The sequence below is a fragment of the Gekko japonicus genome, unplaced genomic scaffold, assembly GCF_001447785.1.
Source record: "Gekko japonicus isolate JY-2015 unplaced genomic scaffold, Gekko_japonicus_V1.1 scaffold1180, whole genome shotgun sequence".
Classification (NCBI taxonomy): Eukaryota; Metazoa; Chordata; class Lepidosauria; order Squamata; family Gekkonidae; genus Gekko; species Gekko japonicus.
Window position 1 is genome coordinate 142,990 of NW_015162515.1, and position 26,074 is coordinate 169,063.

A 26,074-nucleotide genomic window follows, 5' to 3' on the forward strand; every position below is an offset into this window, starting at 1 on the left:
TTTTTTTTAAAGTAAACTGAAGTAGAGAAAATAAAATAGAGGATGATCCTAAGAAACAAGAAATAAGGTAAAGGCCCGAAGGCAGTAACAGCTATCCGGTCAGGAGGAAAGGCAAGAAGGTCCTTTCAACGCGGCGGTAGAGAGAGAACTGGCGGGATCTCCGCGCTCGTCCCCTCTGAGCATGCGCGCTGGGGTTCCTGCGCATGCTCAGTGGGACTCGCGCGAAAATCCTTTGAAACATAGCTTGCTACAGCACCGGTCGGGTCAGCGCAGGCGCACTAAACCCATTGGTGTGAATGCACAGATGACCACTCGAAGATCACCAGTTACTGGTAAGCAACCTGTTTTTCCTGTGCATGCCCTGTGGGCTGGGCGTGAAAATCCGTTAAAAGAGCTTGCTACAGCACAGATGACCACTCGAAGATCACCAGTTACTGGTAAGCAACCTGCTTTTTTAGGAAGTTGTCAAAGGCTTGCTCATTATTTGTGAATTAACCACAGTGGCGACTACTGATCCCAGTTTTCAGAACTATTTTTGCTGCTTTTGTTTGCTCAGAAGCTTTCCACTTCCTTAGTCAAATGTTCAATGAAGGGCTTGAAGTATATGGCCTATCAGATGATTTGCCAGTTAACCCTTCTGTTGTGAGGTTTAATTGATGGCAAAGCCAGCAACTAATGAACCTGTTTGTATGCCTTGGGCAAGCAGCTTGTAGTATAATCTGTTGCTATTCTGAGCCATATATCTGTTGCCTTTAAAAAACCAAGTAGCCTGTTCTGTGTCTACCAGAGCTGTGGTCTCTCCCTTTTTAATAAAAGTTCTGTTGTTTTTACAAATGCTTCTTTCTAAGAACCTTTTAAACCAGATCTTTCTTTATGGCCTGGCTTGGCCTTCTCATAATGAACTTAATATAGAGCTTCACACATTTTTTTTGAGACAGGAGCCTCTTATTGGCTACCGCAGTGTTTTTCTAATTTTAATAAGCCTAATTTATCCTATAAAGGAACATACGTTTTCCTACCCGATTAAGTGAGCAAACAATAGGGGGTCAGACATGGCAGTTTGTAACAGAAAGCACATGTCCTGCCTTGAGAAAGCAGCAAAGTCTTATCAGGGTTGCTTGAAGTTATTAATGGCAGTAAAATGTTATGCTTCCTCCTGTTTTCCCAATTAAATGGGGAAACCTTTATTCCTATGGCAGGTCTGCCACAGCTGGTCCCAATATTTTGTGTGTGAATATTGCCTGGGGTGTCCCTTTCTTTATAGCAGTAACTGGCTGAATCATATTAAGAATAAAGGGATTGGTCTGCTGGAAAACAGTAATTATTTTTGAAGGTGGATTTAACTCTCTCTGGAGTACGCAGGTCTTGGAAAACAATGAGTGGCCTCCTCCAAATCCATGATAGGTCCACAAGTGGATTATGTCCAAAGGGATGTCTAGATGGAGGGTGGAAATCAGTCTGTGCTTCAGTTGCAGCATATGTGGATGGAGCTGCATCCTAAGAACTTGCACCCATAGGTACAGGGGTCCCCATTTGTGGTTGCCTGACAGGCTGCATCATTGAAGGCTCACCACCCTGCGGGAACACAGATGGAGGTTTTCTTCAAGCGCGGCTGCCTTTCTGATCCGAGTAAGAAAATACCAGTGTGACGCCAACAGTGCAGTCCTGTGCAGAATTACTCCAGTCCAAGCCCATTGATTTCAATGGGCTTAGACTGGAGTAACTCTGCATAGAATTGCATTGAACATGACCCAGTGTTAATATGGATTTTGCATCGCATGGTGTTCTGGGCAACATACCTTAAAAAAAAAAACACAAAAAAACCCTTTACAACTTGAATTTTGCACCAGCACATTAGAGGCAAATAAATCCTAAATCACTTATCCCAGTCTTAGAATGGGTAGGGATTGTGTGCTGAGCTTTGGTCCATGCCCTAACTGCCATGACGTGACTTTCTCAGTGTTCAAAAATGAAAAATAATTTCAAACTCTGGACCCATCGTGTGTGTAGTTGGGGGCTTTTAATTTATTGAAAACTTGTTGTGAAAACAGCCCCAGGGACCTAATATTTTTTTCCATCCCAGCTGCTCCAGATGAACTGCAGCTGCAAATTTAAGCAGTATTATTTTTAAAACCACTGAGTATATTTTATAATGGCAATAATTTCCACAGAAAAAAATCAGTTACTGCTGCTAATGACTTGTTTGTTAAGGATTAACTACCCTCAGCTGGGAATGACCACATATTCTGGAATGGTGGTATAAACGCAAAGGACAATTGAATAGCACTTCAGAATAATGATTTGATTAATTAATAGTAAATTCCTGAGAGAAGACATGCAAAGTATTTCTAACCACCCTATTTATTAGTCAGTGATCTCATCATTACTGAGGTTTACTACTGCAGCACATAACAGCCAGGCAGTTAGTTTCTTGAGTTGTTGGCCAGAGGTGATCTGGCTGACCTGTCATTAAGCACAACATATTCTGAACATGTTAGTTGGTTGGGTTTCCCCTGTGTCTTTAACCAGATTTACATAGGCCTTGTATTTTGCATCTTGCAATCTAAATTGGCAAGAAATCCCCTCCCGCAATACCTAACCTATAATAGAGGCTGGGATATTTGGCCTTGACTCCTTTGAACAAACAAACCCATAGGTGACCAAACAGGAAACAGAAATATGGGTAAATCCAGCTGTCTTTTGTGTTGGAAAAATAGAATCATAGAATCACAGAGTTGGAAGGGGCCATAAAGGCCATGTAGTCCAACCCCCCCTGCTCAGTGCAGGATCAGCCGAGAGCATCCCTGACAAGTGTTTGCCCAGCTGCTGCTTAAAGATTGCCAGTGAAGGGAAGCTCACTACCTCCCCAGGTAGCTGATTCCACTGTTGAACAACTCTTAACTGTGAAAAAGTTTTTCCTAATATCTGCCTTTAATTTAAACCCATTATTGCGAGTCCTATCCTCTGCTGCCAACAGGAACAGCTCCCTGCCCTCCCCTATGTTGCAGCCTTTCAGATACTTCAAGAGAGCAATCATGTCCTTCCTCAACCTCTTCTTCTCCAAATTGAACATTCCCAAGTCCCCCAGCCTTTCCTCATAGGACTTGGTCTCCAGGCCCCTGATCATCCTCGTTGTCTCCTCCATACCCGTTCCATTCCATCCACATCCTTTTTGAAATGAGGCCTCCAGAACTGTGCACAATACTCCAGGTGCGGCCTGACCAATGCAGTGTACAGTAGGACTATGACAACTTGCGATTTGTACCTTTGTTGATACATCCCAAGGATCGCATTAGCCTTTTTTGTCACTGCATCGCACTGACTGCTCATATTTAACTTACGGTCCACCCATACCCCAAGATCTTGTTCACACACCCTGCTACCCAGAAGTAGCATGTTCCTCATTTTTGTTACCCAGATGTAGAACTCAACACTTATCCTTGTTAAATTGTATCTTGTCCACATCCGCCCAGTTTTCCAGTGGAAGAGTCACTTAACATGGATGAAGGCTCCTTGGAGGGTTCCTTTGTTGGAGGAATAGCCACTTAAGTTACATAAGAACATAAGAGACGCTAATGTTGGATCAGGCCAAAGGCCCGTCCAGTCCAACACTCTGTCACACAGTGGCCAAAAATACCAGGTATACAGTCCACAGTAAATAATGGCCAAAAAAACATCAAATAACAATTGTGTACTGCACAAACCCACACCAAAGTTAACAAAAAGAGACTTCAACACAAAGGTAATTCAACACATGTAATTCATCATAGGAAAATACAAAAGTCCACAATATCCGAAAGGGAAAGAACAAAGTCCAGAATAGAAATTTCTCAAAGGGAAACAATGAAGTCTGGAATAGATATCAACACTTTTCCTAGGTATTGTTCAGTGTGTCGGACTTCTGGTCCTTCCTCAGGAACAAAAAGCCACTACAGGAAGTCTCATTGCAATTTCTTAACAGTCAAACTTTATTCGGTTTCTATATGGGCCAGGTCTCCTAAGCTTTAGAAAGCACCTACCAAGGTTGCTATTATGTAAGTTGGACCAAACATGCCTCCAACTTACATACTTACTTTGGTGCGGGTTTGTGCAATACACAGTTGTTATTTGATTTTTTTTGGCCAAAAATACCAGGTGCCATCAGGAGGTCCACCAGTGGGGCCATGTTAGAGAAGGTTTCCTTACACTGGGAGAAAGCTTCAAACTTTGCTCAGTGTAGTGGTTGGATAGGGGTATGGTCTATCCCAGTATCTCCGGGACAAATTCTAGTATTTACAGAGAGGATTCTTGTTGGTCTGCAGTAGAACGGCTAGATTCAAGTCCTTATGGACGAACAAAATTTCTAGGACTATAAGCTTTTGAAAGTCAAAGCCCCTTTGGTTGCCAGCTCCAAATTTGGAAATAACTGGAGATTTTGGGGGTTAGAGCCTGAGGAGGGCAGGGTTTGGGGAGGGCCAGAGTATAATAAGGCCACAGAGTCCACTTTCCAAAGCAGCCATTTTCTCCAGGGGAACTGGTCTCTTTCTTCCGGAGATCAGTAGTAATACCAGGAGATCACCAGTCACTACCTGAAGGTTGGCCAACCTGGTCAGATACGAGATCATATGAACACCTGACGAAGGTCTCTAAGGTTGGTCTCTAAGGTGCTACTGGACTCGAACCTATAAATTATAGTCGGTTATAACTGATTGTTTTTCCTTTCCACAGTTGTGCCCTCCTCCTCCTCCTCCTCGCCCTCGGACTGTCTCACCTTTTTGCAGTCTGTTCCCCAGCCTCTAGCTTTTGCTGCGGCTCTGCTTTCTGTAGATGGCATTGATTTATCTGCTTTGATGCCACAGTGGGCCTCAGCAGACAGAGGAGCAAGCCCCAAGTAAGATAGGTGGGGTTAGCGGCAAGTGTTTCTCCGAAGGGACAAGGCAGCCGAAGGCTGTTCAGTTCATGGGGACTTGGAAGCATTACTTTACAGTTCGAATGCTGTGGTCTCTTAAGCAGCTATCGAATGTGAGACTATTTAATTTGAGAAGCAGAAATGTTTAAACATGTTGTTTGCTGCATCCTGTGGAACTTAAACAAAGAAGAAATTAAGGCATTGAAATGGAGATGCTGCCCTACAGAACCTCTCCTGCTTAAGGCAGTGCACTTGGGGTGGGTACCAAGGTTTAAGGAGTACAGACACCTTTAATTTATGACTGGTCTAAGGACTGCAACCATAAACTGAACCTGGATCACTTTTAATTTTGCTCCTTGGCAGTTGTCTCTTGTGTCTTCTTTGTTTAGTCATAATGTAAGAGAATATTTAATACATATAAGTGCATTTCCAGAGGCGGAGGAGCAGGTTTAGTGCATTGACTAAGAAACTGAGCTGTGAATTGGGGAAGTCCCCCAGTTTGAATTTTGCTTCTGCCATGAATGCATAGGTGACCTTATCCACTCAGCTATGCATCTGCAGTATGGGGGTGGGGGGGGGTATTGATGCTCTCTTACTTACATGGCTGCTGTGAGGAATACGGGAAGATAATGTGCGCAGAACACTTCAGGCAGCATGGGGCCGATAGCTGCACACAGAGGCGGTCTTGTTAAGGCTATTGTGAAGCCCATGACTTATTTAAAAATGTTTCTAGTCCTCATAGAGGTAGGTTTCAGTTTGGAAAAAAAATAAAAAGCCCAAATATTTTCCCCGCATATGTTTTCAGGATACGTTTTATGTATTCCCAGTTTGAAGGTAGTCTTTCAGAATAAGAATATTGTAGAACCTAGTGCAGTGTGTTCTGCTGCTCAAAAACATGGCTTCTGTAGTGATGAAAGTTGCTTTTTTGTGCCTTTGGGCAGAGCTATACCGAAGTTTTTGTTCTGCTGGTGAGTATGGAGAAAGAAAGGCACATCCACGGCACTCTTCCATTGCAGTCAATGGACTTAATTTTGGCTGGATTGTGCCTGGAATTCGGGGAGGGGGGGGTGCATCTCGGGGGTGGAGCGTTTTGCCTGCTCCCCTTCCCCCTTCCTCTCAGAGCGTCAGCTCTCTTTGAATCTCCTGATGAATGGCAGCTGCTGGATTCTTAGCTTGATGGGGGGGGGAGTGGTGTAAGCAATTGAAAATCCTCAGCCCCCCTCCCCATGGCTTTAAGATCTGGCTTGTTTGAAAGGGGGACATACTAATAACGAGCATGAAGAATAAGCCAGGAGATGAAACGACTGGCATCAGTGTACATTAACAAGCTTTTCTGAAGTGGGTAATGTTTTTAAGTCTGCTTGATTGGCATTGCATTTCCTTGAAAATATTTCCCTTAAAACAAAACAGAATAGAACAGAATGGGGCAAGAGTCTCCACACACCTGGTTAAGGGTGAATCAAGGCAAACAGCCTGACTGACCCATCCAGACCATCATTTTAAAATGGTTTTCTTTTTCCTTAGGAAATGAAAATTACAAACAGGTGGCCATGTGTATTCTCTATCACATAAGCATGGATGATCGCTTTAAATCAATGTTTGCGTACACTGATTGTATACCACAGGTATGTGTTTTTCCTTCTTCAAACCATTTTGCCTATACCAGCTCTGTCTCCAGTTTCCTTGTAGCAGAGTTCATAAGGACATTTCAGATGTTGGAAACTGGGACAGTTATTCCTCTGTTCTTGCCTATTCTTCTGTAGAAGTATCATTTTTGCAATTACCTGCTTTGCTTAGGCTTGACAATAGAGTCTGCCTATTAATTTGGCTAGCAAATGTATCATTGTTATTTGTAATGATACCATTTTGGTTAATGCTGGTATTTATGCAGTGCAAATCCCTTAAAAGCCATGGTTTAAGAATTATCCCAGGGAGAGGGCTGGTTTTGGAGTATCGTGTTTTCACGCTGCAGTAAAAAATACTTTGTCTGTCTATTTTTGTGTTGTGAGTTAAGACTATTTCTGTCATTTTTATACTTCTGCTTTTTTGTAGTTTTCCTTTATTCTGTTAAAAGCTTTTTGTTCTTTTGTTGGTGGTAGAGTGACCATTTAATCATTTTTCACGTACAGCTCCCTGTTCATATTTATGAAACTGAATTACATAAGATTTACAGTTTAATGTGTTATTGCAGTTTTTGCTGCTTAATTATGTTGTTGGAGAATGAAGTTGAATAGTTTTGGCATTTTGTGCTTCCTTTTTAGTCATGTAATATATTTTTATGAATATTGTGAAAACTATAAGCTTCAGTATTTGTTATTCGTGATGAGACATTTCACTTTTTGCTTGGATCCTATGCAGTACCAATGGAGCTGCACTAGATAAAGGGAAAGTTTCCTCCTTCTCCTCTCCCATAGTCCTGTAATTTTCTGTGCCCTATGAAATTGTGTCTCTGTGGATTAGCGGAACCCCAGGAACCTTGTGTGGATCACAGTAGCCGTCTGAATCAGGAGAGCAGAACCAATGGAAATCTCCCAACCTCTGCTCCACAAGCAGAAGAGTCTTCTGCCAGTGAAACAGGAATATGAGTTCCAAACAGGACACAGAAATATGGGTTCTAGAGCCATTAACTAGCCAGAAAAGATTCCCTGTTGAGGAATATGTCTCCAGAGCTAAGCGAGGTAAAACGGATGTTCATGTCTGTAAATGCCAGCTAGTAGGCATGTTTACCTGTTAGATCTAATTTTGCAACTTAAGGTAACATTCACATGGATAAGTGTGTGCAAATAAGGGGCTGCAGTCTTTCCCCGGGAGCAGACCCATTGAATTGAATTGGACTTCCCAGTAGATACCTGCTTAATCACTATAAATAATGGTAAAGCGGCTCTCTCCCAAGCCAGTCACCAAAGCAACAAAACCAGACTACCCACAGACAAGGAAAGGGTTTCAAATTCTAGGGATTCTCTAGATATGTAAGTAAACATAACTTTGTAAATTAACTAGAATAAAAGAACTCTGCTCTACCCCTAACAACTTGATGAGAACTGAATATGTTTTAGGATGTATGGAATATTGAAAGGATAACAGGAGAGAGGGGAAATTGGTCTGCTCAGGCATCTGAGAAAATCCTAGAGGAGAATTTGGAGTGAGGGGATTTACAAATTGTTCATCCTCTACAATTCTGCATAGGCCCCCATCTTGTTTACTGTATTTATAAATTGCATGGCATGTATTACTGTGCTAGTCACGAAAGCAGCAAAATCAGATTATTTATAGACAAGGTACACGTATTCCGAGGACTCCTCAGGTATGCAGAAAAATGGTTTTGTAAATTAAGCAAAAGACCAGGCAGAACAAAAGAAAGCGTGACGAGGGCAGAATATGCTTCAGGAGCCATGGAATGTTGAGGGCAGTTGAGCCTTAACCGAAGAGAAACACGGGCCGCAGGGGAAATGAATGCGCTCCGTTCTCTGAGAGCGTATAGAATCCTGGAGGGTCAGATGTTGATAGGGGAAGGGATTTCTAAATTGTCCCTGTCCCTCAATTCCTCGCAGTTTCTTAACTTGTACTTCATAACGAGACAGTTAGGCCCCCCTTCTCACTATCGGTCTGTGTCTTCATTTTGCTGTAGAGTCTGATGGGCAGGGTATTTTGCCGACCTCTCTTCAGCATTGAGGGCCAAACTCCTGCTGTTCTGAGAAACCGTGCCACCAGGGAGGTTCCTTGCCTGTTGGGGAAAGGCTGGGACTCAGTGGCAGAGTTGCATGCCTTGCCTGCAGGAGGTCACAGGTTCAGTCCCCACCATATCCAACACAAAAGGATCATGGGTAGAAGGTGCTGGAAGACCTTTACTCTGCCTGTGATCCTGAAGGGTCTCTGCCAGCTGGAGGAAACAGGACTGAGCCAGATGTAGCCATAGTCTGGTTTTGTATAGGGCGGCTTTGTATGTTCATACTTGGAAGTATCATGAGCTGTAAGAGCGCCATTAACATGCATTTATCCAATGCAAATAATTAATAGGCTCTTAATATATATTTGACAGGCTAACGGCAGACTCCAGTTGTTGGATATAATGTGCGTAATATGCCTCAGTTTGGGACTCCAGTTGTTGGATATAATGTACGTAATATGCCTCAGTTTGGGACTGGGCACGTTCGGGTATTTAAATGCTGTCCTTGAGAAACACTGGTGTGATGAAAGCATAATGAATCTACTACTTTCCTGATTTCGTTTCTGAATCTTCACTTGCTTTTCTGGTTTCCAGTCTTTTACTGTTGTTGCAGTGATGTCATCCAATAATCATATGTCACCATAAGGACGAGTGACCTGTGTTTCAAAAATTAAATTTTGAATTCTCAAGGTTTTAACCAGAATCTGTCAGATTTTTTTTTCTAAGTGCCCCATGGACTATGTATCGCATTCTCTTTTTATGAGCTAGGAGTTCCTGTGGATTGCCAGCTTGCAGCTTCTAAGTTCATTGGATTGATTGGCATGTGTGATAGGGGTTTTTTTTTGGGGGGAGGAGTACCTTTTTAGTGGCTAAACAGGATGCCTTATCACTGGAAAACTCTCTTATGCCTTGCCTGAATTAATAGGTGTTGTTGTTGGAAGAGTTAAAAGTGAGTATTAACAGTCCATTCTTGTTTAGACCCCAGCAGCGTGCGCTTTATTTAAACAGGTGCAAATGCCATCCAGATGTTTGTAAAAAAGCATTTATAGGTAATAGCCTGACCAATCAAAGGGCATGGCTGTGTGGTGATGTCATGACGATATTCAGTATTGTTCCACAGAGCAGTATGCAGAGTTCCCCCACCGCTTTGCTCACCCACATGTCTTCTGGCCCGGGGTTGTCTGTTTGGCCCCTCTTTGATCTGCAGGCTTCTCTTTTAGCTTAATGCTGGTAAATGTCCTCTCTTGACAGCCCCCTTTGCTCTTGTCCACCATTATCTGCTGAAGTTCAGAAACCAGAGCATTACTTCAAACATCAGAGTTAGGGAGTAGCCGGTCAGGAGAGATTCCCGAGACATGCAGTTCTGGCATAATCATTCAAAGATGTTTGAGCTTGGAGGGGGGGGGGTCAGGGAAGGGGCTGGGCTGAGGTGTAGGAACAGAAAACCGTGGGGGTTGGCCTCTGGTCACTGGTAAATAAGTGAAGTCAGGTGCCAGAGAGTCTAGACACAGTGATTTCAGTCCTCGGCTGGGGTATCCGATACTCGACGTGGGACTTGTCTGATTGAAAACTACTGCCTCTTCACTGCACTCGCCATAGCCCCATTTTACTGCTTTCCTGCTAAATCAGGAAAAGATGACAATGGACGTAGTAAAAGCAGAACAAATTTAATTTTAATATTTCCTATTTGGCAGCAATTACGCTCCCCTTTGAAGTGGCACGAGTAGCAATCAAATTAAATGAAGACATAATGGGAAACATGGAACTCATACAAGAGGATTATTTTTGAAAAATTTAAACTGCTTTAGATGAGACTACGGGACCCTTTTCTGTCTCCCCCTTTGTACAGGCATGTGGCTCATACTGGCAACATAATTTTAAAACTCGAGCTAGAATTTAATGTTACTTTTAATGAACGGTAATTTCAATGTCTAGATGTTTTTAGCAAGTTTGAAGGTGACTTTGCTTTCTGCACCAAACCTTGAGGCAGTTAATACCTAGCAGGCACCATTCTCCCTACTTGCTTTGATGGCAAGTGTACTTATTTATTTGACATGGTTGTATATGTGCTTTTCCCTGAAACGATGCCCAAGGTAGATTTGCAACAAAAGAACACAAATGCAGTCATAAGCAATAACGATAAAATGCTAAGACCGAGACTAAACCAAAGATGTACGTTCTAAATAAAATGTCTTCTGGGATTAAAGTATTTAATTGACAGCAGGAGGCCTCCAATGAGAGGGGTAAGTGCAAGGCCTGGTGGGAGAGAGTTCGAATAACCTTTTGGTGTGGCTGCTGAGGAGGCCTTGGCCCTTTAGGGCAGGGAATGTGGCTCATTTGTTAAGCGTTTGCTTTACATTCAGGAAGTTCCAAGGACTGGGTAGTAGGTGATGTTAGAGACCACTGCCCAAAAGACCCTGGAGAGCTGCTGTCAGTCAGAGAAGATAGTAGTGAGCTTGATAGACCAAGGCTGCCGTCACACACACACACTGAATAGTCCACTTTCAATCCACTTTCAGTGCACTTCTCAACTGGATTATACTGTGTGAACTGGCAAAATCCAGTTGTAAAGTGCATTCAAAGTGGATCGAAAGTGGATTATTTAGTGTGTGTGTGACTGCAGTCTAAGGCGTCTAACTCAGTATAAGGCTGCTTCATGTGTCCACATGGATCCTCGACAACCACACGTGTGGAAGTTTGGGTTGCTGTAGCAGCACTTCTTTGGGGGTGGGCTTTTAGCTTGGAGAGGGATAGGCAGGTGGAGGTGGTCGTTTGGATATTCGAGACCAAACTATCCAGGGCTTCAGAAGTCACAGCTAGTATCTTTGTACTGAGCCAGGAAGCAAAGTGGGAGGAAAATATGTTTGGTGCAAAATAGGTGTTATGTACTTACTGCAGCAGGTGTCCATCAGCATTCTGGTTGCCACATTGAAGCATCTGAAGCATCTTCTAAGACAGCACACGTAGGACATGTTAGCAGTAGTCAAGCTAGATGCTACTAAGGCATGCCAGTCTTACTTTGTTTCGCTAAATCTCACAAGTGCTTGTTAATTTTGGCATGTGATAGCAAGTGGAATTGGTTGATTTTTGTTTAAATACCATCATCCATATATGAGACACTTTACAAAGGGATGGAAGCAGAAAAAGAGGCTCCCCACCCTAAGCAGTTTATAGTCTAAGCGGGGCGGGGGGGGGGCAGGCAGGCAACAGGGGAATGGCAGGAAGAATGAGAACATACAGAAGTTCTGCAATGCATATTTTGGCTTAGTTTCAGTAGAAGAAGGGAGCTTACAAGGTTTATGCAGGTGATTTCATGGAAGAGAGGACTGCAGGAAGAGAGAGGTGGCATCAAGTCAATAAATTTTCACCCCCCACCCCCACCCCCGGGTAGAAAATATTTTTTCCTTAGGGGAGGGGACAACTGTGGAAAAGCATTGAGAGACCATACGTGCATAATGCATTTATGATCCAGATCTGGCATTTTCAAATGTTCTAGAAGTGAAAACAGAAATTTGACAGTGTTGAATGCAATTTTCAAGGAATTTAAGATCCAAATGTGGCACGTCCTTATTATTACATTATTCTTATATATAGAAAATTAGATATCTGCCTTGTAAGATTAAAAAACTCTGCCTTTCATATCTTTATAGAAGCCCTTGATCCTCATTAATCCGTAAATTGCAGTCTCAGCAATCTCATTTGCAGCCTATTTTGGATGGCAGTTTCTTTGGTAATGAATGCATTTTGGTTAAACCTTCTGGTTTAACCTTCTCATTAGGGGGGCACAATATGATTGCAGGGTTAAAACACCTCTCTAGGGAACTAAAAGGGCATTGTCACACACAACGTGGTGGTAGCTGGCAGAACTGCGGAATTTCCACATTTTGCTGGGAAAGATTGAAGGTCAAAGAAGATGGGGACGGCAAAGGATGAGATGGTTAGACAGTGTCATAGATGCAACGAACATGAAATTGAGCAAACTTCAGAGGACAGCGGAAGACGGGAGGGCCTGGCGGGATCTGGTCCATGGGGTTGCGAAGAGTCGGACTCGACTGTGCGACTGAACAACAACAAATAAATTCTTAGCACTTAATGGCAAAAAAACATGAGTACATGTCCCGTTTCCTAAATGCTAGAAAGCAAAATGACGTTGATTTGGGGAGCGTCCATTTTTTATGGGTTTTTTTTTTTTGCACAAACAGAAAATGTAACGCTGCTGAAATGCCTTTGGGACTGATTCTTTCTCAGTATGTATGCTTTCTCACTGTTTCTTGGAGGCACAGACATATCTTTTTGGAGGTTTAGCTTGCCACACACTCTCATCCCTGAATCTCAGACTAAAGATAGAAGGGCTGTGCCTACTCCATCTGATCTTTGCACTGACTGTGGTGCAGAGAGGAAGGTTGCTTGTCTTCCTTGGCATAGGAGAAAATAAGGAACTCATGACTTCTGCACCTGTCCAAAGGCTATTTCATGGTGTAGACCTGTAATTAGTGTCTATTGCGTGCTAGTTACCACCGGGGGCCTGGCTGTGATATGCTTATACAAGCTCATGATGCAGATTCATGATCCATCGCATGTTGGATTGGTATTATTTGGTCCTCTATATGGCCTGAGACTCCTACGCTCTCTGTTCCTATACATTTTTACTTTTTGTTCCTGCATGAAAGTTCTGGACACCATCCAGAAAATGCTGCCGCCACTCTGCATTCTGTCTGTGGCTTGAGATGTTTCACTGGATTCCATTGAAGAGCTGGTCTTAGTTTAATGCCACTGCTAAGACCATTGCTTTTCCATTTGGCAAATCTAACGGCTTGAAATTCCTGTGTTGGTAGTTAATGAAGATGTTGTTCGAGTGTCCTGAGGGGCGCATTGATCTGGAGCTCATCTCCTTCTGCATCAACCTGGCTGCTAACAAGAGGAATGTGCAGCTCGTTTGTGAAGGTGAGTGTCATAGGGCAGGGGTCCCCAACGTGGTGCCCGTGGGCTCCGTGGCATCCGCCGACACCTTTCGGGGCAGCTTGCCAAGTATTTTTAGAAAGTGGGTGGGGGCCAGGTGGGCCTTTTGCCCAGCAAGTCTTCCAGGTGGCAGTCTGAGAGTGGAGCGACGGCAGATTTCTAAAAACGCCACCACAGCACCAGGAGTGTGTGACTGGAGGGGAGCTGAGGCAGCCATTTTGTGCCTGACTGTGCCTCTTGCAGCAGCCATTTTGTGGCTGCATGCACCGTGCTGTGTCAGCATCCCAAAGGTGCCTGCAGAGTCAAAAATGTTGGGGACCCCTGTTGTAGGGGTTGCGTGGGATAACTGTTTGGCTGTCACAGGGCAACCGATTACTTGCTCTGGAGAAAGAAGATGCAGGTGCATAGAATGTACTGTTCAGTCAACCTACCTGTATTTCTGATAAGCATGAGGGCCAGCCCTATCCATGTTAAAACATTTTGGGATTTAATTCCTCAGTAGGCATTATTAGGATAGTGGATTGGCACATCTTCAGTGTGACTGAAAAGACCTTAGGCACTTGATCTCTGCCACTTCAAACCTAGAAAGTAGCAACATAACAGATACTGTTATTGAAATGAATGAAATAAATTTCCTTGGGCCACATCCCTTAATAACCTCACCCTTGTTTGACTTAACCTGTGGAGACGAGGTAGCTCTGTATGATTTTCCATAGTTGTCCCATCCCCCCCCCCCATACTCTGAAGCAAAAGGATTTTGCCAAACCTTGACCATAGCCCTGACAACTGCTTGCAAGAAACGAAGAAAGGCTTGATTTGTCTTACAGGTCTGGGGTCTTCACCTCAGAATTAAACATCTTCCCCAGAATTACATTTTCATGTCAAGCGGTATCATAAATTTGTCGTTCTCTTACGCTTGATGGTCATGGCTTAGCAGCAGTTAGAATGCAACTATATTTTGTAAAATGCTAGGCTTAAAAAAGTAAAAAAAATAAGTTAGTGTTTGTGTTAGGTTAGCTTTTTTCGAGTTTTATGAGGGCCCTAAATGGGGTTTTGTCCCTCACTGTCTCACAAGATGCACCTTTCCGATTCTAGGCTTTGTAGCAGGAAGTGGAAAAGGCAAACTGCAACAAACAGGAGGAGGAGAAAAGGTGGGACTCCAGCATGAAAGATTTCTATTGAGCCAAATGGCAGAGGCCACATCCCTTAATTTGTACTTTGTACTCTTTCAGTTAGGGTGAAAGCTTTATGGAAAAGCAACCTGAACCGGATCTGAAAGTAGTGTTGACTGCACATCCTGTTTGCATGGTGGTCAGATGTAATAAAAAATAAATAGAGTATGTAATAAAAAATTCTAGACATAACCCTTCGTTATTGTACCTACAGCTTTTTGAGTCCAGTATAAACCTTTGTCCAAATGAAGTATGTGTAAGTGGATTGTGCATTTACATTATGAATATCTCCATTTTTTCTCTTCACCTTTGGCTTGTGGGGTTTCTTCTCAGGGAATGGTCTGAAGATGCTGATGAAGAGAGCTCTGAAATTCAAGGACCCATTATTGATGAAAATGATTAGAAACATTTCTCAGCACGACGGGCCAACCAAAACTCTGTTCATTGTAAGCACTTGTGCCTTATGGTGGTTTCTGATGTTGTTTCTTTTTTGGTATTTTTGCATGTGTGTGTTTGTGCCCCCGTGCCTGGAAGTTTGGCAACCTCTGGCGGCTCCTATTGGAGCATGGAGGACATTCAGAGAAGTGTCTTGGCTTGATAGTCTGCCTCTGCCTCCCGACTCTTGTATTCCTTGGAGGTCTCCCATCCAAATACTTGCCAGGGTTGGCCCTATTTAGCTTCTGAGATCTGACGAGATCGGGCTTGCCTGGGCTATCCAGGTCAGGGCCCTGCTGTTGTTTCTTAAGGGGGCTCGTTCTCATTTATGCGTGCAGCTCTGCAGATGCCACCATGTTACGTGGCTTAATCCTGTAGGAATTCCAAGGGATTCTGGACTTCATAGTCTTGCTAGAGAGTTTCTGCTAACACTTCTTCAGTTCAGTGCTCCTGCAGCCCACTGTTTTTGCAGAAGGTAGTGTCTGAAGGCCTCTTGGTGCTTGAGTGCAAGTAGGCAGACAGTGGGTTGGATTGCATGAAACTCTTCTGGCAACATTGGTGTTTTCTTCCAGTGTGAGGCGGCTTCTGCTGGCACGAGAGGATCTTCTGCCAGTGGCAAACACTACCGTTAGAATAGTTCCATAGGATCCAGTTTTATTTTTTTAATGCTTTTGTTACTCTTAATCTCAGCAGAGACTCGGGATACAAAACAGTTCACTTCTGAAAATTAGTTCCTGGGATGGTAGGCTGCCCTCAGTTGTTGGTTAAGTTCGCCTGTTGAAATGGGTCTCTGACCATCCTTGTACGTACTTCAGAACAACTGAGGTGTGAGCCCAGGAAATCCCTGGTTCAGATTTCACATCTCTCTCACCTGGTAGTCAAAGGCAAGTGTGAGTGTTACCATCTGTAATATGGGGATAAGAACTGTCCTACATTACAGAGTTGTTGTTAGAATGCAAGCAATAATTAGGTAGATACAAACATTCTACAAGTGCTATATAAATGCTAAGTATAACTTTTTAAAAAAAAGTTGTAGTGGGTTATGTAAAGTGTTCAGCACCAAAAACATTTGGATTAGGATGAATTTATTTATTTATTTATTTATTTATTAAATTTATACCCCGCCCTCCCCAATAGGCTCAGGGCGGCTTACAGAGGCAAGGCAGAACCTTGCCATAATAAAAACATCAAATATCAAATACATAATAATAATAATACAAAGCATCTAATACATCTTAAAATATCCTCAGTTAAAAACATAGTACTCAATACTTCCAACAGTCCCAAGATAACAAATCATAGGTCCAAAAATTCCGAGTGGTACCACGGCTAAGTCCCACGGCTAGGGCTTCTTCAATATCCAGATGTTTCAGATGTTTCCTCAGGGCGGTGGTGGTATAGTAGGGGCGGCGGCTAAACTCTTCAGTTGCCAGCTAAACTCTTCAGTTGCTAAAGTATATTCCTAGTATGTGGCTTACACTAGTGACAGTTGTTCATAATATTGGCAGCAGTGGCATTTGCCATTGTCCGATATGGCAACTGGATTCCCCATTTTGTTCAATGTGAGTGGTGTTAAATGCTTGTAGTAATCATATATGTATAAATGAAGTGCATTTATAGGTTAAACCCACTGGATGTGAACTCTGTGAGGTGGCTTCAGACTCTCTGTAAGAGGCTTTATACAAGCTCTAGGAGCACCTTGTTGGATATTTTGCTAGTGTTGTGTTATAGCTGCCATTTGCAACTGGATTTTCTTGTGCAGACAGGACAGTCAAGTTGTCAATGATTGCTACAGCCCAGCAATAGCACGGTATCTAACGCTGTGTGAACGCAGCCACTGACACATCTCAGGTTTTCTCTGTTTCGCCAATCCCATTCGAATGGAACTTGGCTGTGACAACTATACTCAAATAAGATTTCGACGGTGTATTGTCTCAGCCACTGTACCAGAGCAAAGTATTAGGATATGCGGACACTGTAGGTGGGTTCCACCAGTGTACAGTTGTGGACCTGGAATGCTGAGTACATATTCTTCACTGCTTTTAAAGATAAAGGTAAAGGTTCCCTTGCTCGAAAGCCAGTCGAGTCCGACTCTAGGGTTGCGGTGCTCATCTCCGTTTCAAAGCCGAAGACCCAGCGCTGTCCAAAGACGTTTCCGTGGTCATGTGGCCGGCATGACTAAACACCAAGGCGCACGGAACACTGTTACCTTCCCACCGAAGTGGTACCTATTTATCTACTTGCAATTTCTTGCTTTCGAACTGCTAGTTTGGCAGGAGCTGGAACTAGAGATGGGAGCTCACTCCATCATGTAAAGAGAGAAGCAAAACCCCAGTCAAAAAAGACACAGGAGAGTTACCTTTGTCTTATTTTTTCTTAAAAACTTTTACTATTGTCAGCAGTGCAGAAAGGATTAATTTTAAATACTATTCTTTCACCACCAGCATCCTAAGCCAGATCTCCACATGCAGAGTTAAAATGCTGAGGTGGTAGAATTAGCCATATCATTTTATACAGTAGGGGAGGGGGAGTCACATTCTTAATACTTCCCCATATAGAAGCTATACATGTGACTTTTTTAAAAATCACATGAAGGAGAAAGGTTTTGTCCTGGTACTTCACGTAATCATGTGCTAGTTTTCTATATACAGGGAAATATTATCATGAGACCATTTTTTTTTTAAAAGTGTTCCCTTCACTTATTGTCTGAAGTGATACAGTCAATTCTACCTCCTCAGCACTCTGCCAGCTCATTCTGCTACATATGTAGACCAGAGCTATTTTCCGGTTCAGTATTCTTCATTTCCTATTATTACTCAGTACAATAAAGATAATTAAGTTTGATTCTCCTAGTTTGATATATGTTTTGATAGTGTCATTGTAAAATAGCCACAGTTAATATACAACAACAAAATACTGATTAGAAACTTTGGCCATTCGCTGGAAATTGCACAATTATTTTCTACATCATTTTATTCCTATTTTTATTTCAGTAATTAACAATTGACAGAGTTTGAAACAACTGATCTTTAAAAATTATTTTTAAATCTATTAATATTTTTCATTATCAACAAAATGAGTTTCTCTTTGCTTTTCTGCTAATTACATCTGTTCTAAAATACATGTGTTCTAATGACTTTGATAACTTTAAAATACATTTAATGTGCCTGATTTATATTATCTATTCTTTTATTATTTTGAGTGAAATGCATATAAATATAAGTGAAATTCATATAAATACATATTTTGAATCATGGGCTAATGAAAGTGCTACTTTATATACTATGTAAATTAACTGTCTTCAGAAAAAAATACTTCAAAAGAACCAAGACATCCACATATTTTGGGGTGGGGGGCAAGGTCACTCAGATCACTATAGACATCTTGCTGACTAGTATTAGTCCATTTTAAACTGTCGTTTTATGATGTATATTTTAATTTGTTAGCTGCCTTGGTGGCCCTTTTGAGGACAGAAAAGTGGGATATAAATTTTTGTAATAAATAAAAAATGAAAGTGTGCTAATTAAAATAAACCGAGATAACCCCCTTTTACTTAGGCCAGATGACCATCTGAACACCACAGGGGAGGACAGCAAAACTTGATACTTCTTACCCTGGACTAAGCAGCCTTAGAGTGAGTCACTACAGGATGGCTATGCAGTGCTTCATGAGCTGCTGGGGGGAAAACCTTAATAGACTGCATATGGCGCATAGCTCTTACAGTGTGGATCCTGGCTTAGTGGTCCCCAAAGTAGTGATCGATGAAAAAACAAACAAACCCAACAACACTATAGTAAGGCAGACTTTGGGTCAGATCCTGTTACCTTCATTGGTCTCATGATTTGTTCTTTGCTGACCATACAGTGTTTTGTTGGTTTGTAAGGAAGATAATTGTGAAAACTGGTTAGTATGGATGTCTTCATTAAATCTTGGTTCCTCTTCCCCGCCCCCGCCATTCACTCTGCCATTTAGGTTGTTATCTGATCCAAGAGAGGTCTAATGAACAGTATGAGTGAGGTCTGCACACAAAAATGGTAGAGGTGTCATTGGACATCCTAAAAGAAGTTCTTTGTATGATATATTAGAATAAATGGGGAGACCTGTATCCAAGAGTATTCATCAGTATGGTTTTCTCTGTTCAATTTATCAGGTTCTGCAGAAGATGACCTTGTTTTGGAGGTGGTGATAATGATTGGAACTGTCTCCATGGATGACTCCTGTGCAGCCCTGCTAGCTAAATCTGGGATTATTCCAGCCCTCATTGAACTGCTCAATGGTATTGATCGTCCTCTCAGCAGTCTTCTGGAGTTTACAAAGTTCCCACTTCCACAAGTCTTTAAGCATTCAGTAGTGTGAAGCCCTCCTTGCAAATGCTTATTTATAAGTTTTATTTCTTGCCAACAAAGGTGACTAAGGCAGTTTACGGACAAAAAACCCAACAACAGTAGCATAAATTAATTGCATAACAATCACATTTTTTTAAAAAAAAAACACATCACCTGGTATCACAACACACATCACCAAAGCTGAAGAAACTAGTGGTACAGGAAGTGGTGGTGATCATAGGGATGCTATAAATGTATGGAGGTTTATCTTGGTGAAGGGAGGGGATAGGGGTGCTTTAGCTGTCATTTACAGGTTTCAGTGGGAATCTTACTTAGAATTGTTATGATTGCAGTGTGTACGTGCCCATTCGTTCATACTCATATAGTACTTTTTTCATGTCTTGTAATTGAGAATTTAAAGTTTAATGGGAGATTTTTTTTATTTTGCCTTTTATGTAGCTCAACAGGAAGATGATGAATTTGTGTGCCAGATCATCTATGTGTTTTACCAGATGGTCTTCCATCAAGCTACCAGAGATGTCATCATCAAGGAGACCCGTATCCTTTCTTTATCAACCATTTTCTTTCTTGTAGTGCCTTTCTCTTTCCACTGCTTTTCCACTTTGTGTTTGACTACAGAACTGGATAGGACACCATTTAGGAAACTGGAGTTCCTTATTATCCTTAACTGTGTTGTTCCAGAGGCTCCTGCATATCTTATAGACCTAATGCATGATAAAAATGCTGAGATCCGTAAAGTCTGTGACAATACGCTGGACATAATAGCAGTAGGTGACTTTTTGTTATACAAGTAGGAATGAAAAAACCAAACACCCTCATTATGAACAGCAGTAGCATGTGTAATCTGGCATGTGTCAAGTGAGACTATATATAATGGTGTGCATTATATTTATTTATCTCCTTCCCCACATAATGTGACACTGTTTATTCAGCACATTAAGACCCAGGTTAGACCCATCAAAGGAAGGCACTGTTAGGTGTCGATCTCTCCTGCCCCTCCCCCCAGCCGCCATTTCCAGTCATGGGAAAGGTTATTTCCTGGCTTGTGGGACCTGAGAGCACCAACAGCCGTAGAGGCCTGGAGGGAGGGGACAACGCGACCTTTCTGCCTCTTCCCTGATGGAAAAGGGAGGAGAGGGCGATTGCGCTCCCAGCCCGCTCACCATGGAAGCCTCCTAGCCCACATTGCTATTAATCCACACAGGTCCTGTGATGCTGGAAATAAACTTTGTCATGGTTGGAAATGGTTGATGGGAAGAGGGGAAAATGAGAAAGATCTGCAGTCCTTGTGTCCATAGACCACTGGAGCCAACCCAACATCTATAAACTACAGTTTATAAGAAAATGTTCCTGGTCTCTGAGATGGATAACGTTTGCTTCTAAATAATAACTTGCAAACTAGTATGGACCACTTGTGCTTGTTCTATTTATGAAGGAAGTCTGCTGCTTTTGAAATATGCTGTGACTTATTGTGGGTTTGAGTTTATTACCACCCGCTTTTGGATAATTGCTCTTTATCTATGTTTGTGATTCTACAATCATTGTTATATCGTAGAAATATGTAAAAGGGGACAACAGTTTTCAGGTTGCTTCTCCCTAGCAAATAAACCCCCCCACCTTAAAAGAGAGGCTAAAAGGGAGGGGGAGGTATAATCTGGACTGTTTGTGGGGAAGACTGGTTTAATTAAATCTTATCTGCTGGGGCTGGGTCCTGGATCAGAGGCCCGACTGACTGCAAGATTGTCTCTGCTGGTAGATAGTAGTTGCAGATTGTCTCAGAAGGAATTCATTAGTTGAAAGTGTAACTGATCAAGTCTTTCTATTTTAAATAAATTTTGTTTTTCCGATCAAAAGGTCAAAGCAGCTTACAAAATGGATTTTTTTAAAAAAATCATAAAAAGCAGCAACCTGAAAGCACATAATTGTCAGGGCTCGATAGTCAGGTCACACCACACAGCGCTTCATAAGAAGAATTCTGTTTATTGGTGTTTCATAACTATGACACATGTATTTCTTGTGTCAGGAATGGCCTGAAGCATCAGGGCACCCTGAATTATACTAGGTTCAAAACACCCCCCGTACAAGCAAAAGCCAATAAGCAAAGTCTACGCACGTGGGGGAAAGAGAGTGAGCAAAAGTAGAAGCCGTTTGTTCCCAGCGAGTCGGTAGCAGCTGGTACATCCCAAGGTCAGAAAAGCAAAAGCAGATTAAACCCAGACAGTAGACTTCGTTGGTGTAACAGGCAGAGGCAAGGAGGATTCGCCCCACACATTCCAGAGAATGGCAGTGCTAGCTGACAATAATTTACTATAAAATCCAGTGCCAAACAAAATCAAACAGCATCAGAAGAAGAAGAAGAGATTGGATTTATACCCCGCCCTTCACTTGGAGTCTCAGAGCGGCTTACAAACTCCTTTCCCTCCCCCTCCCCACAACAGACACCCTGTGAGGTGGGTGGGGCTGAGAGAGCTCTGACAGGAACTGCTCTTTTTCAAGGACAGCTGTGCCAGAGCTTGTGACTGACCCAAGGTCACATCAGCAGGTGCAAGTGGAGGAGTGGGGAATCAAACCCGGTTCTCCCAGATTAGAGTCTGCGCACTTAACCACTACACCGCACTACACCGCGCACTTAACCACTACATCAGGGGATAGAGAAGAAAAATAAGAGAGGAGGCCGGTGCCCCTCAGGGACATGCGTGTGAGAAGTAGGACAGTTGTTACAGCAGCATAAAGCAAAGTCACAGAGTGATGCCAGATGGAGCACCCTGTGGATGCAGTTCCAGAAACGGGGAAAGCGCTGAAAAAGTCTGCCATTCCCCGGCCACCAGTTGCCTCCCCTGCAAAGCCAGAGGGCACCTAAAGCAGGGTCTTTGCCGATGGCCATGGCGAATGGGCAGGCTTGTTATGGTGGGGAACAGGCATTCAGATCTCCCACGGCCAAGTTGTTTAATGCTTTGTTGGTCAAAGCTCACCTTGAATTATGCCTTGAAGAAAAAGATACTGGTAACTAGTGCAGAATTTTTAGGGACTGTTTAAGTACGCTCCTTGAGGTGGGTGTCAGAACCCACAGCCAGCAACGTAGTACACGCTTATCAGGAAAGGTAATACTTTATTGAAGAGCTATAGATGCATTAACATAGGCACTGTTAAGAATGGCGACTGCCCCTGGGGCATCATAGGATATAGGGTATTCGTATGCACACACACACCCCACTGCCCTGGCCAATTAGCTACACTCCTGCGCGCGAGCTCCGGCCGTTTAACACTGAAGCTGGGAACCAAACTCTCTCCCATGGTCCCCGAGAAACCCAGACATCAACATCACCACCTGCAGAACTTATAGATAAGTGTTACAGCAGCAAAGAAGCACAGAAGGAATGCACTGGCAATTATAATACAGGAAACCTCCCCACCCCCATGGCAGCATAGCTGACAGTGGGATGCAATAACTTTACTACAGTATTCTGGACCAGTCGGAAATCCTGGACACATTTCAAAGATGAAGGTTCTGAACACTCATGACATCACATATGGCAACCAAGCAGGTGGTTATATTATCGATCACTCAGGAAGTAAATGTAAAAATAAACAGGAGCCCTCCTAGAATAATTTTTCAGAGAGTACAGCCTACTTGTCAGATGCCTGAATATTATTTTAAAGTAACTTCTTTCTGCTGAAACAAATACTTTCCACTGACACCAAACTTGCTTAATTCAAATAACACACAAGGGAGAGAAAGCCAGGTGTAATTAAAAAAAATGCAAGAAATGCCTGTCTACTCCAGCATTTTGTTTCTGCAGTGGCCAACCAGGTGCCTCTGAGAAGTCTATACGCAGGGCAAAGAGGCCTCAGGTCTCCCCACTCCCAGCACCTGGTATTCACTGACTGCGAAGGCTCCGTTGGTAGACTTTTCCTGCCAGTCCAGAATTCATCCAGTCTTCTTTTAAAGCCATATGGGATAAGATCTACCACCCATCGTCTTCCTTGAGTGACTATGAGTTTTATTATTTTGGTATATTGGTATTATTTTGGTAACTGAAAGTATTTTATCTACTTTCTCCACATCCTGCATAAATTCTCTCATATCTCCCTTTTCAGAGCCAGTTTGGTGTAGTGGTTAAGAGCGCGGATTCTAATCTGGGAGAACCGGGTTTGATTCCCCACTTCTCCACATGCAGCTGCTGGTGTGGCCTTGGGTCAGTCACAAGTCCTCTCAGAGCTGTTCTCTCAAGGGCAGTTCTCAAGAGAGCTCTCTCAGCCCCACCTGCCTCACAGGGTGTCTGTTGTGGGGAGGGGAAGGGAAAGCTGCTGTCCAATCCCTTGATCATTTGGGTTGCCCTTTTCTGCACCTTTTCCGAGTGATACCCTTTCTGACATGAGCATTGAGAGCAGGACCAAATGTGACTTATTCCTCTACATGTGGCCATTTAGTAAGCTTCCAACTTACTGCCAAACAGCTTTAATTTAGTTGAACAATCATTTCTAATGAACCATGTTACTGACCAAATTAAGTGCCTGCCACATTAAAGATAGATGGAAAATCTGTTTTCTATCAGTTGTGGTAAAACACAAGGCAAATTAAATGGTTCTGTCTTTATTTAACATATATATATATGAATCAGGTTCATGGTGTGATAGAAACCAGTGACAGAGGCTGCTGATGGGTAATAGCTATGTTCCACTGATGGGCTTCTTATTTAATATCTCACAATGTCGCAATCCTGTGCAGAGTTACTCCAGTCCAAGTTCATTCATTTCAAAGGCCGTAGGCCGGAATAACTCTGCATAGGATTTCGCCATTAGTAATTCGAAGAAGCTTGATTCAGAACTTCAAAACGGACAGCACATCCTGTACAGAAACAAATTGTGTGTCGTTCGCAAATTCTTGTGGTTCACGATGCCATTAAATGTAGAGAACAATTGTAGGGTACTGGGTACTAACTGACAGGGTGTGGAAGAATAGTATTCGCCGGCTGCGCAGGCAACCTCAGTGATTTTGCTTCTCCTGTTCTCTGCTAGTTGGAGTGTTTGGTGGAAACTGCTATTCCACATAAGGTGAGACCTCAAAGGGGAGCAGAGCACAGGGTGGTCTGTGATGATTCTGGCACGGGGGTGTTTCTTCTTCTTCGGCTGGCAAAGGGGCAGGCAGGAAGGGGCAGCACCTCATCCAGCAGAAGACTGGCCCAGCAAGCCTTGATGTACTGTCTGGAGGAGAGATTCACCTCCCTGTTTTTTGGTTCTGTCTTTGAATAGAGTCCCTTTGCTTCCCACAAGCTCTAGCCAGTTTGGTGTAGTGGGTTAGGAACGCGGACTCTAATCTGGGAGAACCAGGTTTGATTCCCCACTCCTCCACATGCAGCTGCTGGTGTGACTTTGGGCCAGTCATAAGTTATTTCAGAGCTGTTCTCTCAAGGGTAGTTCTCAAAAGCGCTCTCTCAGCCCCACCTACCTCACAGGGTGTCCATGGTGGGGAGGGGAAGGGAAAGGGAAAGGAGATTGTAAGCAGCTCTGAGACTCATTCGGGTAGTGAAAGGTGGGGTATAAATTCCATCTCTTCTTCTCTCTTTTCCCCCTTAAAGCAACAGTCTTTTCCTTCTCTCTGTCTTCTAGGCAGGCGGGATATAGTTGTTATTATTTTTTAGTGCAGGCACAGCAAATGGAATTATTTCTGTAGCAAAGCGATTCCCACCACATTTCCTGACACCCACTTTTTTCCTCTAAAGTATCCATTGTTGGGCTAGGAGATGCTGGAGAAAAATCCAGGAGGTATCATCTTCGTGTCTGCAGGGAACACCCATTCAGAAATAGTTGCCTTCATTATAGAAAGATGCTGTGATGTAGCTAGCACCGTACTGTTTTCTTCCATTCCCGCAATACCCACCCCCTCAGAGGTATAATTGTGAGGCAAGGAAAGAAGGTAGTTGAGTGGGAGCTTGTGCTATAGCTTCAAGTGCATCTGGATCGCAAGGGCTTTCTGAACGCCTGTCAGTTTGATCGTGGGCATGGCACAGAACTGCTTGGGGCTTTGATAGATCTCTGAGGGTGATACTGGTAACCAGGGATCATTTCGTAGAAAAAGAGGTACAGGAGCTCATTAGCACAACTCCTTTGCATATGCCACCCCCACCCCCCCGACATCACTGGAAGTGTGTCAGAAGGCAACACTCTGCTGAGGCTCCACTGGACTGTTTTGGATTGCTAGCTATTGGGGGGGGGGGACATGCAGATCTGTCCTCACAGAGGAGGGAGAGCTTGTACCTGAATAAAACTTGGTCTTAAAGGTGCCACTGGATTGTTTTGGATTGCTAGTTATGGGGGGGGACACGCAGATCTGCGCAGAAAAAAAGAAAGAAAAGGAATGGAGGGAAAGAAAGAAGGAGTGGAGGGAAAGAATTCTCTGTTAGTATGTTAGTAATGTTCCTTTGAGATTCTGTTAATAAAAAGGATCTCTTCTGTGCACATTCAGAACCGCTTCTTTGCGTGCTGGGTACTTTTACTATCGCTGATGTGGAGGAGCTTCCTCTGTTGTCTTCTCCATCCGGCTTGTTAGATCCTCCTTCGGGTTGTTGTTAATACGCTCAGTTCATGTACTATAAATCCTCTTCTT

At 43.1% G+C, this 26,074-nt stretch overlaps 1 protein-coding gene across 1 annotated transcript in view; it reads left to right on the forward strand.

Annotated features, from left to right (window-relative positions):
• The window catches only part of KIFAP3 (kinesin-associated protein 3), a 97,229-nt gene that overhangs the window by 28,308 nt on the left and 42,847 nt on the right, over window positions 1-26,074 (forward strand). The window contains exons 11-16 of the mRNA XM_015406201.1: window positions 6,413-6,513; window positions 13,391-13,499; window positions 15,020-15,142; window positions 19,272-19,397; window positions 19,906-20,004; window positions 20,149-20,234. Coding sequence (XP_015261687.1) covers window positions 6,413-6,513; window positions 13,391-13,499; window positions 15,020-15,142; window positions 19,272-19,397; window positions 19,906-20,004; window positions 20,149-20,234 — 644 coding nt within the window. The remainder of the gene's footprint in view (window positions 1-6,412; window positions 6,514-13,390; window positions 13,500-15,019; window positions 15,143-19,271; window positions 19,398-19,905; window positions 20,005-20,148; window positions 20,235-26,074) is intronic.